The sequence below is a fragment of the Octodon degus genome, unplaced genomic scaffold (assembly GCF_000260255.1).
Source record: "Octodon degus isolate 3935 unplaced genomic scaffold, OctDeg1.0 scaffold00050, whole genome shotgun sequence".
Classification (NCBI taxonomy): Eukaryota; Metazoa; Chordata; class Mammalia; order Rodentia; family Octodontidae; genus Octodon; species Octodon degus.
Window position 1 is genome coordinate 6,583,403 of NW_004524626.1, and position 14,293 is coordinate 6,597,695.

The 14,293-nt window shown below is 55.3% G+C and overlaps 1 protein-coding gene across 3 annotated transcripts in view; it reads right to left on the reverse strand.

Annotated features, from left to right (window-relative positions):
• Positions 1 to 6: 6 nt before the first annotated feature.
• Positions 7 to 14,293, reverse strand: part of Tcf3 (transcription factor 3) — a 29,526-nt gene continuing 15,239 nt past the window's right edge. For 2 of the 3 annotated variants that reach the window (XM_023717094.1, XM_004632926.2), the window contains 14 exons: positions 13,026 to 13,099; positions 12,814 to 12,892; positions 8,787 to 8,854; positions 8,174 to 8,306; positions 7,317 to 7,366; positions 6,166 to 6,426; positions 5,952 to 6,084; positions 5,635 to 5,693; positions 5,469 to 5,547; positions 5,109 to 5,182; positions 4,623 to 4,778; positions 4,412 to 4,535; positions 1,869 to 2,004; positions 7 to 1,772 (listed from right to left, as the gene is read on the reverse strand). In XM_023717094.1, the coding sequence (XP_023572862.1) occupies positions 1,448 to 1,772; positions 1,869 to 2,004; positions 4,412 to 4,535; positions 4,623 to 4,778; positions 5,109 to 5,182; positions 5,469 to 5,547; positions 5,635 to 5,693; positions 5,952 to 6,084; positions 6,166 to 6,426; positions 7,317 to 7,366; positions 8,174 to 8,306; positions 8,787 to 8,854; positions 12,814 to 12,892; positions 13,026 to 13,099 (1,751 nt within the window). In that variant the 3' untranslated portion in view covers positions 7 to 1,447. The remainder of the gene's footprint in view (positions 1,773 to 1,868; positions 2,005 to 4,411; positions 4,536 to 4,622; positions 4,779 to 5,108; positions 5,183 to 5,468; positions 5,548 to 5,634; positions 5,694 to 5,951; positions 6,085 to 6,165; positions 6,427 to 7,316; positions 7,367 to 8,173; positions 8,307 to 8,786; positions 8,855 to 12,813; positions 12,893 to 13,025; positions 13,100 to 14,293) is intronic. The other variant, XM_023717095.1, reaches the window with a different exon arrangement.

Here is a 14,293-nt window from a genome sequence, read left to right on the forward strand (position 1 = left end):
CCTTCCCTCTCCAGAGCAACCTGGGTGACTGAGTGGACTGGGAGACAACACAAAGTGACCTGCCCTGCTGGAAGCGGCTGGGTCCCCAAAACCCGGATCCCAGGAGCCTGGGATGGTGAGCCAGGAAAACACATGAGCTCCTTGGGGCACTGGGTGGGAACCAGGTTTTCACCTCCAGGAACCTCACTGTCAAAAACTATACCTGTGACCCCTGCAGGACAGCTTGGGATCACTGACCACGTGGTGCTGGACTTGCCTTTTGCAGACCCCACCACAAAAGGGACCAGCTGTTCTCTGCCCCCAGGGATACAGGCCCTATCTCCGTCCTACCTAGCCATAGCTCTAAAAGGGATAAATGTCCTTTTCCCCTGCCTTGGCTTTCCCCTAGGCTGAGTGGGTGCCCATTGCCCATGGAACCCATAGGCACCCAGGAGCACCGAGAAGTTACTCCACTTGCCCAGCCTGCCCTCAGGTACGGCTGGAGCCCAGGACAAGCGCGCAGACCAAACTGAGACCCTGAGGCTGGCTGTGTGGGTGCTGTCCTTCCTCCCAGGCCTGGGGACCTGGGGGAGGGGCCCCGAGGAGCCTGGCAGCAAGTGCGAGGTGGGGGGCCGCCGTGCGAGCAGAGGAGGTGGCGGCGGGGAGCGACAAGCAGAGAGCAGAGAGGAGGCGTGGGGACGCAGCAGGACACACATGCCACTTGGGCGACGTGGTCACCTCCGAGCCAGGGTGGCAGTGGCTGTGGGAGAGAAAGGTTAAGGGACGCACAGGAGCAGGTTAAGAAAGCAGCGGCCAGCAAGGAGGGGGAGCCAGTCACAGGGCGGGGCCCTCACTGTCCATCCCCACCTGGCCCTGCGACATAGGGTGGGCAGAGACCCTGGGGAGCATGCACGAGGACACAGTTCCATCCCATCACCACAAAACCCGAAATAAAACAAACAAAACCCCCCACTTGCAGATGTGAAACTGAGTCAAAAGTACAGGCCAGGCTTGAAAAGCTTTGTGCTACATGCAGCCCTGGTGGTTTAGACAAGAGTTTGCACCCTCTGGACTCTTGGAGGTGGGGGTGGGGTTACTGCCCATGAAGCATGAGCAGGAGTCAGGGAACTGGGTCCAGAGATGCACTGGGAGGCAAAGCCAGGCCTGAGGAGCCCACAGTTCAGTCCTTCCCAGCCCAGAGGGTCACGAGGCCAGGCAGGGCGAAGGGTAGTCGTCAGTGGGGTTGGGGATAGTCTGTCTGTGGTGGGTGATGGGGTTGGGGTGGAAGCCAGGGTCGGGAAGGGACCAGTGTCTAAGTGTGTGCACGTGGAGAAAGCAGAGGGGAGGGCAGTAAGTGCACCGGGCAGGCAGGCCATGGGGAGAGTGCGCGCGCGCCGCTTGGGGGCGTGACCAGCGGAGGGGCAGCCACGTCAGGGCAGGAGGCGTGGCCAGTCAGAAGCACGGTCAGTCAGTAGGCGGGGCCAGTCACAGGGGCGGCTCCAAAGCTAGGAGGCAGCAGAACAGGGGATGCGGACGCCGCCAACGGCGCCCACTGACCTCGCACTTGCTGCTCGAGGCTCAGGATGACCGACACAGCCTGGTGCAGGATGAGCAGCTTGGTCTGGGGCTTTTCGCTGTTGAGGTGCAGCTGGCACATGCGCCCCAGCTCCTTAAAGGCCTCATTGATGTCCCGCACCCGCAGCCGCTCGCGGGCATTATTGGCCACCCGGCGCTCCTTCTCCCTCTCGGCCTTCTGCTCTGGGGGGAGAAGGTCGTCCTCGTCCTCGTCTGGGCTATGGGGGAGGGGGGCCAGGGGCCAGAGGGAGACAGTGAGGCGGGGCGGCGACTGGGGGCTGGGGCAAGGGGCGTGGGACGCAGGGGGCTGGCACCTGGTCCGCGCTCGTGGGGCCTTCAGCTCCTTCTTCTCCTCCTCTGCGGGGTCAGCGGCTGATGTGTTTTCCTCATCCTCCTTCTCCTCCCGCTTGATCTCGCCTGCGCCCACCACGGCACCTGCCCGGCCCAGGCCTGTAACAAGTCCTAGGTCAGGGGCTGTCTCCTGTGACTCTCCTGTGGCCACAAGCCAACCTGGGATATCCAGGCCTTTGCAGAAAGAAAAGAACCCCAAAATGATCAACAAACTGGATTTCTACCTCATCATACACAGGTACTAGTTCCAGAGTAAGAACTTGGGGACACTTATTTTGACAGTGCTGGGGGTTAAAACCTGGATCTTTGCACTGAGCTACATCCCTAGAGCTTTTTACTTTTTTAAAGATTGGTCTAATTATATAGTTCAAGCTGGCCTTGAACTCACTATGTGGCCCAGTTGAGGCTCAAATTCACGGTGATCCTCCTGCCTCAGCTTGACTGTGGCTCCCATTTTTTTTGGTACCAAAAATCCAACTCAGGGCCTTGTGCTTGCCAGACGGGCACTGTGCCGCTCAACTACACACTCAGCTCTCATTTTATATTTTGAGATAGTCTCAGTAAATTGCCTAAACTGGGCTCAAACTTGTGATTTTCCTGCCTCAGTCTCTGAAGAGTGCTGTAATGGCCAGGTGTGTGCCATTGGTACATCCTGCTCCCTGGGTTCAATTCTCAGGACCACCAAAAAAAGAATCCAGAGACGAGAAGGTATTCATAATGAAGTGTAAATAAGAAAGGACTGGTCTCCAAAACATGCAAAGAGGAACTGGGCGTGGTGGCACACAGGCCTGTCATCCCAGCACTCTGGATGTTGAGACAGAAGGATCTATGAGTTTGAGACAGGCTCACAAGTGAGCACAGGGCCAGGACAAACTACACAGTGAGAGCCTGTCTCAAAAAAAAAAAAAAAAGTAGGGGCTGGGGAGATTGCTCAGTAGAATAAGCGCTTCCCTGGCAAGCAAAAGGGCCTGAGTTCAATCCCCAGTTCCACACACACACAAAAAGTAAAAATTAAAAAAATCCCCAAAATATGCAAACAACTTCACAAGAGAAAAGTGGATTCACAGAAAACCAAGGACAGCACCTCAAGAAGCTGTTTAACACACAGAAACCCTCATCACACCCAGAAACTAAAGAAATGCAAATCAGGACTATAACAAAACAACTGTCTCAAACCCAAAAGCTGGCAAACCAAGGAGCCTGGCAATGCCCATGCACTGCTGGTGAAGTTTCCTCAGCAGCCCCACTTCCTAGCATGGCTCTGGAAGGTGGGCGCTTAGGCACCAGTGCCACCACACCTGCTTCAAGAGTATCTCCCACAGGTGGCCTGGGGATGCACACTGGCAGAGGGAAGCTGACTTCAAGCCTAAGAACCAGTCCCACAGGGTGTACCCTAGACATCCAGGAACCAGCTGCAGATACCACCTTAGAAGAGACAGTTTGGTGTGAGGACTCTCAGCCACACTGAATTCAGCTCTCAAGATACCCTCAGCAAAATGCCAACTGTGAACTAGCCCAGCGTGCAACAGACAAGCAGACAAGGAAGGGGCCAGATGACTTGTAGGTGAAGGACTAAAGCCAGGAGACCCTTTGGCACTGCTGACTCTGGGGGTGGGTCATTCTGAGCACTGTAGGATGCTGGGCAGCACCGCTGACTTCTAACCTCCCCACAGCTGCTGGAGGGCAGCAGAGACAGCACCACTGCCCACAGCCCTTCATGCCTCTCATCTCCCTCTGGGCCAAAGCTGGTGTCCTGCCCTGCATGACCCGCCTGTCCTGTCTCCCTCCCCCCCTCCCTGTTCCAGCTATGTGGGTCTTTAACGTATCTGCCACCAACCTGCCCAGGGCCTTTGCACAGGCCCTGCCCTCTGCCTGGGACTCCTTCTGGTACCCACCCATACTTACCCCTTCCCAAACTGTGCTTAATATTCCCTCCTCTCCTGGATACCACTGAGGCTAAGCATCCTGATTTCCCCTTTGCCTCCATTTCAACAGGGCCTTGGCATTGAGCTGCACCCTATCCCTTTTTATTTTAACACAGGACCATACCAAGTCACTGAAATGCCCAGGCTGGCTTAAAACTTGCCATCCTGCCTCAGCCTTTTAAATGCAGGGCCAAAAGAGGTGTAGCACAGTACCCAACTTCTACTCTGCCTTTTGTTCCCTGAAGCCCCAAACAGTACCAACACCACACATGCTCCCATTCTGTACCAAGAGGCTCAGCACAGAGTGAATGTGTGGGCACAGCCCAGGCCTGTTGTCTGCCTGCGCCCCACACACCAAGCCCTGGGTCACTGGCACCTCCAAAGGGAAAACAGCCATGGCTTTTCACCTCAACTGCCCGAGAGTCAGAGCCAGCCTCCCCACCCCATGCTGTGAAGGAGCTGACTCTGGCCTGGCCTGGCCAGGTCCTGGGTGCCTTGTCGTGTTTCTGTGCCTTGGTTTCCCAGCTGCAGATCCAAGCCTGCAGCCCCTATAACACCTGAAGCTAGAATAAAAGACTCACCACTGTAAGAGTCAGATGGCCGAGCAAGGTCTGGCAAGGTACCAGGCTGGCTGGGGAGGGCCGTGTGGTTGTGCAGGAGGCTGGCACTGCCCGCAAGACCATCCTCAGAGTGGCCACCCCCGACCTATGGGAGGAAGGGCCGGGGACATGAGGCAGGGACAAGAGGCCAGCCTCCTGCCACCCTTCCTGCCCTTCCCTCCCTGACACTCACCAGGCCTGTGTGGCGCCCGCCCACTGGCACAGGGCCAGCAAAGCTCGAGGCCAGAGCGCCATGGCTGGGCAGCAGGCTGTGCATGTCGCCCGCTGTGCCCACGGCATGGCTGCGGAGCACGTGGATTGCCTCGTCCAGGTGGTCCTCCATCTTGTTCTGTGTGGGGGTGGTGGGCAGTAAGAGCCTGGACCCAAGGACCCATGCACACAGCACATGGTCACTGCCCTCTTCCTAACATTCTTAGTGTTTTCCAGTGTATCTTTAACTTGTCCAGGCTGGCCTCATACTTGGATTTGGGATTCTCCTGTCTCAGGCTTCCAAGTAGCTGACATGTATGCCCAGGTATGCCCTACCCTTTCTAGACATCCTGTCAAGGGCCACCCATCCCATGGCAACTCTGCTGGTCACAGGGACCTGAGGTGCCCTCGCAAGGCACGGCAGACACAGCTGATCACCTCCAGCCTCTTGGTGGGCAGGGAAGCTCACCAGGCCATGGAGTCCCCCATCGTAGCTGGGTGATAAGGCACCAGGGGCTCCTGCGCGGGGCCACTGCGACGTCCCTGGAAGGAGGGACACGAGACAAAGAGGCGTAGGCATAGGAGCAGGGAGGGAGGATTTTGCAAGCAACTGGGCATGGACTTGTGATCCTCCAGCCTCAGCCTCTCTGAGTGCTAGAAGACAGATACAGACCACACCTGCCTATAGCCTGGGCACTTTGAACACAGCCCCAGGGATTGCTAGATGCGCACATCACTGAGAAGAGCCAAGGCAATGTCCTCCAGAGAGCCTGCCCAGATGGCCTGGGAGGAGATGAGCTCACTGTAGGACCCCCTGCTGCTCACTTACCAGCCAGGCCATGTGGAGAGCCTGCAGGGGTCGAAGGGGTTGGCGAGAAGTTACTGCTGGAGTGGTCTGGGGAGTAGATCTGAGTGGGGATGGGACAGAGCAGCAGTCAGGATAGACCTGTGCAGTAAGGTCACAGCCACCCTGACCCCCAGGGCCCCCACCTCACCGAGGCCAAGGCCTTCCCAAGGGCGTCCCCCGAGCTGCCAGCTGAGGTCCCACGGGAGCCTGTGGGTGGAGAGAGGTGAGGCCCAGCCTCTGCAGTGGCTGCTAGCCTGGATGCCCAGTGACAGACCCTGCTCCTGTACACAGCTACCCAGGCCAAGGGTAGGCAGAGGTGCCCCACCCTAGATCCGGTGGCTGTAGAACCCATGACATCTGCCTCCTTGGGGTGAGGCAATGGGGACCATTGTGGGTCCTCAGGAGACAGCAAAGGGGCCCAGTGCACGCCCCAGCACCTACTTCCTCTATCCAGTATTCCTGTACCTAGGAGACTGTCGGCCCCAGACACGGGAGGCGTGTGGCTGGAGACACTGCTGTAGGTGGCTCCAGGCCCCGAAGAGAAAGAGGCCACAGCTGGGAGGGTACCATTCCCCTCGGCTCCGTGCAGCTGGTAGCCCTGGTTAGGCAGGGGCTGGTCAGGAAGCGGGGAGATCATCAGAAAGGTAGGGACGCCCCACTGCCCTCCTACCCAGCCTACCAAGCGTTCAGGCTGCTGGAGACCGCTGAATGTGCTGCTGCCCACAGAGCTGCTTGCACCGGGTGCCAGGGGCAGGGGGGACGAGGTGCCACCCAGCATGGGCCCAAAGCCCGCCTGGCCTGGAGGGCTCCAGAGCTCTGCTGAGGGGTGCAGGCTGCCGTCTGCCATGTAGAAGGGGGTGGGGTAGGTGCTGCCTGGGGTCTTGTCGGAGGAGTAGGCAGCGTCCCTACCATAGTCGTCACCTGAGCTGGGGGGGTACACCTGTGGGTGGGCAGGGGAACACTCAGGCAGGAGGCCACAGCCACCCATCAGTATCCCCAACCCACTTCCTGCCCTACCTCTTTCCTTGTAAGACATCCCAACTGTGCCTATATCCCAGCCCCTTGTCCCAGAGGCAGATGTGCTATTGGCCTCCTGTCCCTCTCCTCTTTCTTTCCCATCTACTTTTCCCTGCCTCCTTCCCTTCAAAGTTCTAGCCTCACCTCAGACTGGCTTCTGCTCAGAACAGCTTTTCCTTCCTTCAGCAAACTCCTATCAAATCATCAAAGCCCTAGCTCGAATCTCTCACCTCTCCCTTTGTGTGCCACCTTAGATCCTCCATTCTGAGTAACATTCCCTGGCCTTAAGCCCCAACCACAAAGACCTGGGGTCTCAGGGGCAGGGCCCTGGAGTAATGTCTGTGCATGGCTGACCCTAGATAGGTCAAAGGGCATCTACTGCTGCCTGGAGCCCAGGCTGGGCTCAACATAGGACAGTGATGGGGTCCAGTTGATGCCAGTTGGGCCAGGTTTGTAGAGCTGAGGGAAGTAGGGAGACAGCATGAATCAAGACAACTTGAATCCTAAAACAGCTTGGGTGTCACCATGATCCCGAACCAGTGCAAGTGGGAACAGGGTAGCATCATTACTCAGACCCAAGGGAGTGGGGACAACATGTAGTAGTGTCCCCAGGATGCCCTGCATGCTGAGCCCCACAGCCCCTATCAACATGGCCACAAGATCAACTATGCGAGAGATGAAGGCTAAGGGCAGGTTTCCCTACTGCTCCTCAGGCCAGGGCCATGCCTTGGAAGTACCCTCTGGGCTGCTGTGACCCCTGGCCTTGAGGACACAGACACACAGGTACACGGGGTCCCCCAGAGCCCCACTCACCGAGGAAGGAAGACCAGGCGGGACCTTCCGGCCCTTCTTGGGCTGTGAGTCTGCACAAGGAAGAGGAGTTAAGGTCTCTGTGGCTGCCCTCACGGCTCATTGCTCCAGGCACAGCCCTGTGCTACCCAGGAACCCCCAAGCCCGCCATGCACACGACTCATCATCTAGGAGCTCCCTATGAGCCCAGAAAATCATGTGATGAGAAGGCCACCCATAGTCACCCTCACGTCACACACCCGGCCCTACAGCTCATGGGATCTATGTGCAAAGCCACTACCGCAGTCACACTGGCAATGCTGAGCTGGCATGAGAGATCCCTTCCCCACCACTCAGGGACAGGCGCAGAGCAGCAGTGAGTCCCTGACATCATGATCCCCACTGAGGCTGGACAAGGCCAGGCGTAGTTGCTCTGTTCGGCTCCCATCCAGGGCCTCTCACCCTTGCTCAAAGGGACCTCACTGTTCAAACTGCTCCAGCAGTAGCACCCCTCAGCGGCACAGAGAGGCTGCCAGGCACCTGACAGAGGGCCCCATGTGTGGGAGCTGTGTCTCTGAGAGACAGCACCTTTGGCCTCAGGCTCAGGGACATGGGGACCTGGCACTAGACAGTGTCTGCAGCTACAAACAACGCAGCACAGCTCCTGGGAACCAACCTGGCTAAGGTTCCAGGGGCTGTAGGGGCTGGGACATCAGGAACCACAAGGTTCAGCCATATCTGCTCTTCTCTGCCCCTCCCACCTGGGACTGGCCAGAACCTGAAGGCAGATGTCCGTGGCAACTCCCATCTCCTTGGCTAGCAGGAAGATATGCAGCGAGCCCCAGCAGCCCCATCTGCCTGCCGCACCCCACCCCACTTACCTAGGCCACTGTCTGCGGCTCTCCGCCGGGAGTTGCTGGGGAATGAGGGGTAATACGCCGGGCTGCCCTTGACACCCGATGGTGACAGCGGCCCAGGGCTGCTCAGGGCCAGCTCTCCTGGCAGGAAGCCAGCCTGGTGGGGAGGACAGGTCATGGGGGCGCTGGGCTAGCCAGCTGTTTATAAAACCCACTAACTGCAAAGCTCAGGGCCAGTCAGACATTTCTCAGGGTGACCAGCCCAGGCTGAGGGCAACCTCTGGCCTGTCTGTGAACCAGCTTTCCCCACATCTGCCCTGTTCTGGGATCCAAGGCACTGTGGAGGTCAAGCCTCGCTGTCATCTCCATGAGGACGACAGAGAAAGAGCCAGGGCAGGTCCCATGGTGTGTGCCTGTCAGCCCAACACTCTGGGAGGCTGACACAGGAAGGTGGCAAGTTCCAGTCTGTCCTGGGCTACTTGGCAACTTAAGAGAGACCCTGTCTCATAATACAAAATAAAAAAGGGCTCAGGATGGACCTTAGTGCATAGGCCCTGGGTATAATCCTGAAGTACAGCAAGTGGGGGAAAGAAGAAAAGGGGAGTGGTCAGAGTGCTCAAGGGCCCGCAGCACTCACCTGCGTCAAGCTGCTGACACCTGCTTCTCTCCCGAAGGCAGGGTATGTGCCCCGCTCACCACCCTTGCCTGGAGGGAGTGAAGAGGTCATCTGAGCAGCCCCCAAGGATGGCCGCACACAGCAGGCCCTCAATTAGTGTAGAAGACAGGAGCAAAGCATATGCCCAGAGCCTGCCAGGTGCCTCCAGTTTACCTAGAGCTGGGTGGGATGACGGGGTTCCTGTGCTGTCAGGAGGCCAGCTGCACACAGAGCTGTCTGCAGCCCTGGGTGGGTGGCCCAGTGCTGCCTGTCCTTGAACACCCCCTGCCCTTGCCCAGTTTCCTGTTACAGGGATAGGTCTGGGGCCTCTGCTGGGAGCTCAGGAGCCTGCGCTGTACAGCCGGTGGCCCAGTGTCCAAGGCCCCAGCCCACAAGCTCACGCCCTGCCGGGGCCTGACAACAGAACACCTTGGCTTTCTGGCCTCCAGTCACCCTGAACCAACATCTACCCCATGTTAAGTCATGAATAGCCCCCTCCAGGTGCTGATTCAAACCACTGGGCAAGGCATGGGTCTGGGGTAACAATGTGTAGACAGACTTTTGTCATAGCAGGACACTTGGATCCAACCAGACTAAGGAGGCTGAGCCAGGAGCACTGCTGCAAATTCAAGGGTGTCCTAGGCTATGTAGCAAATTCAAAGGCTGTCCAAATTAACATAGGGAAGGGCCATCCAGATAGCTCAGTGGACTAAAGCGCCTGCTTAGGCAAGTGCTGGAAGACCAGGGTTTGATCCCCATGCCTGCTGGCCCCACCCCCAGGGCACACGGAGACAGCAATTGAGATTGGGCGTGGTGGTGCAAGCTCATAATCCCAGTGTTTGGGAAGCAGAAAACAGGAGGATCACAAGTCTGATCTGTGCAGTGAGACCCTGTACTAAATATAATTTTATTTATTTACTAAATATATTTTTAAAAAATAATAAATTACATAGTGAGACCCTGCCTCAGAAACAAATAAGCTGGGCATGGTGGTGCATGCCTATAACTCCAGCACTCAGGAGGCAGAGACAGGAGGACCAGCCTGGGCTACTTTGCGGCTAGCCTGAACTGCATCATTTCATTTTGAGAACCTGTCTCAAAATAAAGACCACAGTCCTGCCCACAGGGCGCACTCAGACAGCCATTGAGACGGGGTATGCTGGCAGGCGCCTGTAATCCCAGTGCTTGGGAGGCTGAAAAACAGGATCACTACGAGTCTGATCTGTGTAGTGAGACCCTGTAGATCCCATACTAAATACATTAAGCAAAGATGTAAATAAATAAATAAGCCCATTTTTTTTTTTTTTCCAGCGGAACCAGGGATTGAACTCAGGGCCTTGCACTTGCCAGGCAAGCGCTTATTCTACTGAGCTATCTCCCCAACCCAGGCCCCAACTTTTTAAGAAATGCAGAAGCAAAACTGGACATTAAACTTAAGGTAAAGGGTGTGGAAATAGCTCAGCAGTCTAAGCACCTGCCGTGTTGGGCTGGCCACCGAAACCAGGTGTGGTGGCATCCACCTGTAATCCCAGCACTGGGGAGGCTGAGACAGGAGGATCATTAGGAGTCCCTGTACCAAATAAATAAAAGATTTAAAAAAAAAAAAAACTTGTGGAAAACAAGCCTTGTTATGAGGGAGGAGCGGGAAAGCATGGTCCATCCATTTGAACAATCTCAAAGTAAGAACAAAACTAAAATCAAAACAGATCAAACATCTAAATATTAAACATTAACTCTGCTGGAAGATAGAATAGCTAAAACTCTTCAAGACATAGGTGTACGCAAAGACTTCATGAACAACCCCAATTGTACAGGGTCTATCACAAAATATCAAGAACGGAGACCTCATTAAAAAGCTTTTATACATCAGGGCCGGGGAGATGGCTCAGTGTAATAAGTGCTTCCCTGGCAAGCACAAGGGCCTGAATTCAATCCCTGGTTCCGCCAAAAAAAAAAAAAAAAAAAGCTTTTACACAGCAAGACCAACAACACAGTGAAAAGATAACCCACATATTATGTAGAATGCATAAAGAACCAAATCAAGCCTCTCAAATTTATAAACCCAATTCAACAATTGGCATCTGAGAAAAATGAATATACATTTCCCGGGTGAAGAAATGCAAATAAATTTTTAAAAATTTCAATATGGCAAATCATTTGAGAGATACAAATGAAAACAATGCTGAGATTCCATCTCACCCCAGAGTAGGGGAAAGTAAACAAGGAAAAAGAAAGAGGAAAAATACTAGAAACAAAGCTTCTGTAAATGGGGAGAGAAGAGGCTGAAGGACAGATAGGGGAACAGGACAAAAGCAAATTACATCATGTACAGGTACAAACTCTATGATGAATGTAATCGTTACGTGTATCTAAAAACGTACCAGCAGGAGCCGGGGATAAGCTCAGCAGCACAGGCACCTGCCTGGCAAGAGCAAGGTGCTGAGTTCAATCCCTGCTCCCCCTGCCCCAAATCTTAACTACTAATTTCTTTGCAATGTAATATTATTATTTTTATTTTTATTTTTTTTTTAAATTTTTATTTATTTATTTGTGTGTGTGTGTGTGTGTGTGTGTGTGTGTGGCCAGCTCAGCCCACCAGGGGGCTGGCTGGCTGGCATGTGGTGCTGGGGGATTGAACCGTGGTCCCTGTGCTTTGCCTAGCTTGTTCTAAGTAGGTGCTTTAGACCACTGAGCCATCTCACCAGCCCTTTTATTTTTATTTTTATTTTATTTTTTTTTGCGGAACCGGGGATTAAATTCAGACCCTTGTGCTTGCCGGGGAAGCACTTATTCCACTGAGCCATCTCCCCGGCCCTTAACTACTAATTCCTTTACTTTGAAAAAAAATGAATCCCAGAACCAGTACTACTAGAGTCCCACTTTACCACCTCGTATAGCTGTAAGCCTAGGATAGACAGGACAAGAGGGTGTGCTTTCTGCATGTGCCACAGGAACTTTCCCAGTACCCCACCCAAGGACTGAGGAGGCCAGTGGCTGGGGTCACCTTTCCCCAGGGCTCCAGGGACTCTGCCTACCCTGGCTCCCAGCGCCCAGCATGGGGGGAGGCAGAAGGGCTAGACCATGGGGCTGGTGAGATGGCTCAATGGTCTGAAGCACCTACTTGGAACAAGCTTAGCAAAGCACAGGAACCGAGGTTCAATCCCCAGCACCACATGCCAGCCTGCCCCGCCCCCTCGTGGGCTGAGCTGCCCCCCGCCCCCCACACACCCAGAACACAGCAGGGCTGGGGCTTTGCTGACCAGATAGCCATGGAGACTGCCACATGGGCTGTGCCCAGTGGCCCCCAGGCCAGCAGGAAGCCAGGCAGGAGTTGGGGGAAGGAATGGGCAGTAGAAGGGAAGAGACAGCCCCAGCTGCAAACCCTTTCCTGGGTGACAGCGGGAACAGAGCCCCTTATGGATGCTCAGCCACGCGCTCCCCTCTCTCCATGCCACACACTTTCCACTTGAGTCACCAGTGCTGATTGTGCTTTGGCTACCCCAGAGTTCCCTGGGCCTCAGTTTCCCCAATGACACACAGCCTAACCCCAGTACCGATGTTAAACCCAGCAACAAATTCAGGGTTCCTGGCCTTGACTGTGTTGCCAGGACACACCCTGGGGTCCCTGGCAGGAGGGATGGAGGCCCAGGCTGCAGCTTGAGGGCTCTGGAGCATGGAGCCAGTACTTCTGCCCAGCCTCAGTTTGTCCATCTGTGAGATGCTGTGAGCCTCCACAGGCAGGTGAGATGGCAACATAGGGGACCACTAGGAAGGCTTGGAGATCCCTGTCCCATGGGAGGGGAAACTGAGGCTCCAACATAGATACAGTCCTGACTTGCAAGATGGTGACCTTCCAAGGGCCACAACCAGGTGCAGATGGGCTCCACCTCCCACAAACAGGACTTGAGCCCAGGCGGCCGTGTCCTGACCAGTGCCCTGTGCCCAGCCACAAAGCAGGCACAGGCAAGGACCAACCCCAGTGCCCTGGGTCAAGCTGAGCCACACTCACCTCCAAGCCCAGATCCCAGGAACACGGATGCTGAGAGGCCACCATGCGAGTCACTGAAGTGGGCACCTTCGCTGTAGGTCTGGGGAGATGGCAGGGGTGAGGGGGCTAGCACCAGGCCCAGGATACAAACCTGGTTCTTGAGCCCAGAGGCCCTGGACATAGTTCCCTGACCTTTCCCACCCCCATCCCAAGAAGGGGAACCCATTCCTCACCCGGCTTGGGTCGAAAGAGGAATTGTTCTGGTCACTCGGGCCCCAGGATCCCGAGGTGGCCCGGTCCTCAAGACCTGCAGGGCAAAAGTAATATCGAGAGCCACCCTTATCCCTGTGCAGCCATACTTGGCCAGCACCTAACCCAGCCAGTACTGACAACACAGTCAGGAGCCAGGGTCCCACACAACTCAGATCATACCTATAGGCCTGCAACTTAGCAGCTTGCTCTCTAGCTATCTTTGCCAGTGAACACCTATCCATATGTCAAAGTCCCAACCACTGTGCCCACTCTGAGAACCCATACTGGAATTCCCCCCACACACACACATACCAGGAATCAAATTCAGGACCTTGCACTTGCCAGGCAGGTGCTTGTGCTCTATCCCAGGCCATACTGGGAACCTTGCTCTGGCCTGACTCTAATCATACAGGATTGGGGCATGTGTTTTAGGCACACTCTATTGAACCTTTCAGAAAGGCTCACCAGGCCCTCAAAGGATGGGTAAAGAATAATGAATTCTAGTCCCTGGCAAGCACGATGTGTGACTGGAAAGTGGGTTGACTCTCCAACAACCCACTGCTGCCATCAGTACTGCAGGGCCTCCCTTAGGGCGGTGGACTACCTACCTTTCAGTGCAGCAGGAGGGCAAAAGAAGGCCCCAGGGTTGCTGTGCCCTGCCCTGTGAGGACAAGGTTTTCCCTGAGAAGCAGGGCAGGGTGGGTGCGGCCTTATCTCCCAGAACATTCGAGATGTGTGGCTACCTCTCCATCAACCTACTGCTGCCATCAGAGCTGCAGACCCCTACTGTCTCTCATGGCAGGATGCCCAACTCCCTGGCCAGGGCCCCATCTCCTTCTGGGGCTCCAGAGTACAGTTCTCTGCAGAACAGAAGCACCGTCTCTGGGATCCTTCAGCCAGACCCCTTGGTGTGCCTGCCCCCCCATAAATGAGGTCATAAACAGACCCTACTTCACAGGCCGGGGATGTCTGTGTCCTACTAGGACACCCTGGGCTCCCCAAGTTACTGGCCCTGCTTCCCTCACCCCCCTGCATCCTCTCTGCCCACCTTCACATCTTTCAAATCTCATCCTTCTATTTCTGTGCCTCGTGTTAACCATTATCCCAAGAGAATTGGTGTTTAATTGCTGTCTAATTTGCATAATTATGCATATTAATCAAGTCTACTGAATATTCGTGTTTCATTTAGATTTTGTTTTCAAATCAAAATTTCCAGCAAGATTATGGGTGGGGGCTGGGAGCCTGCCTG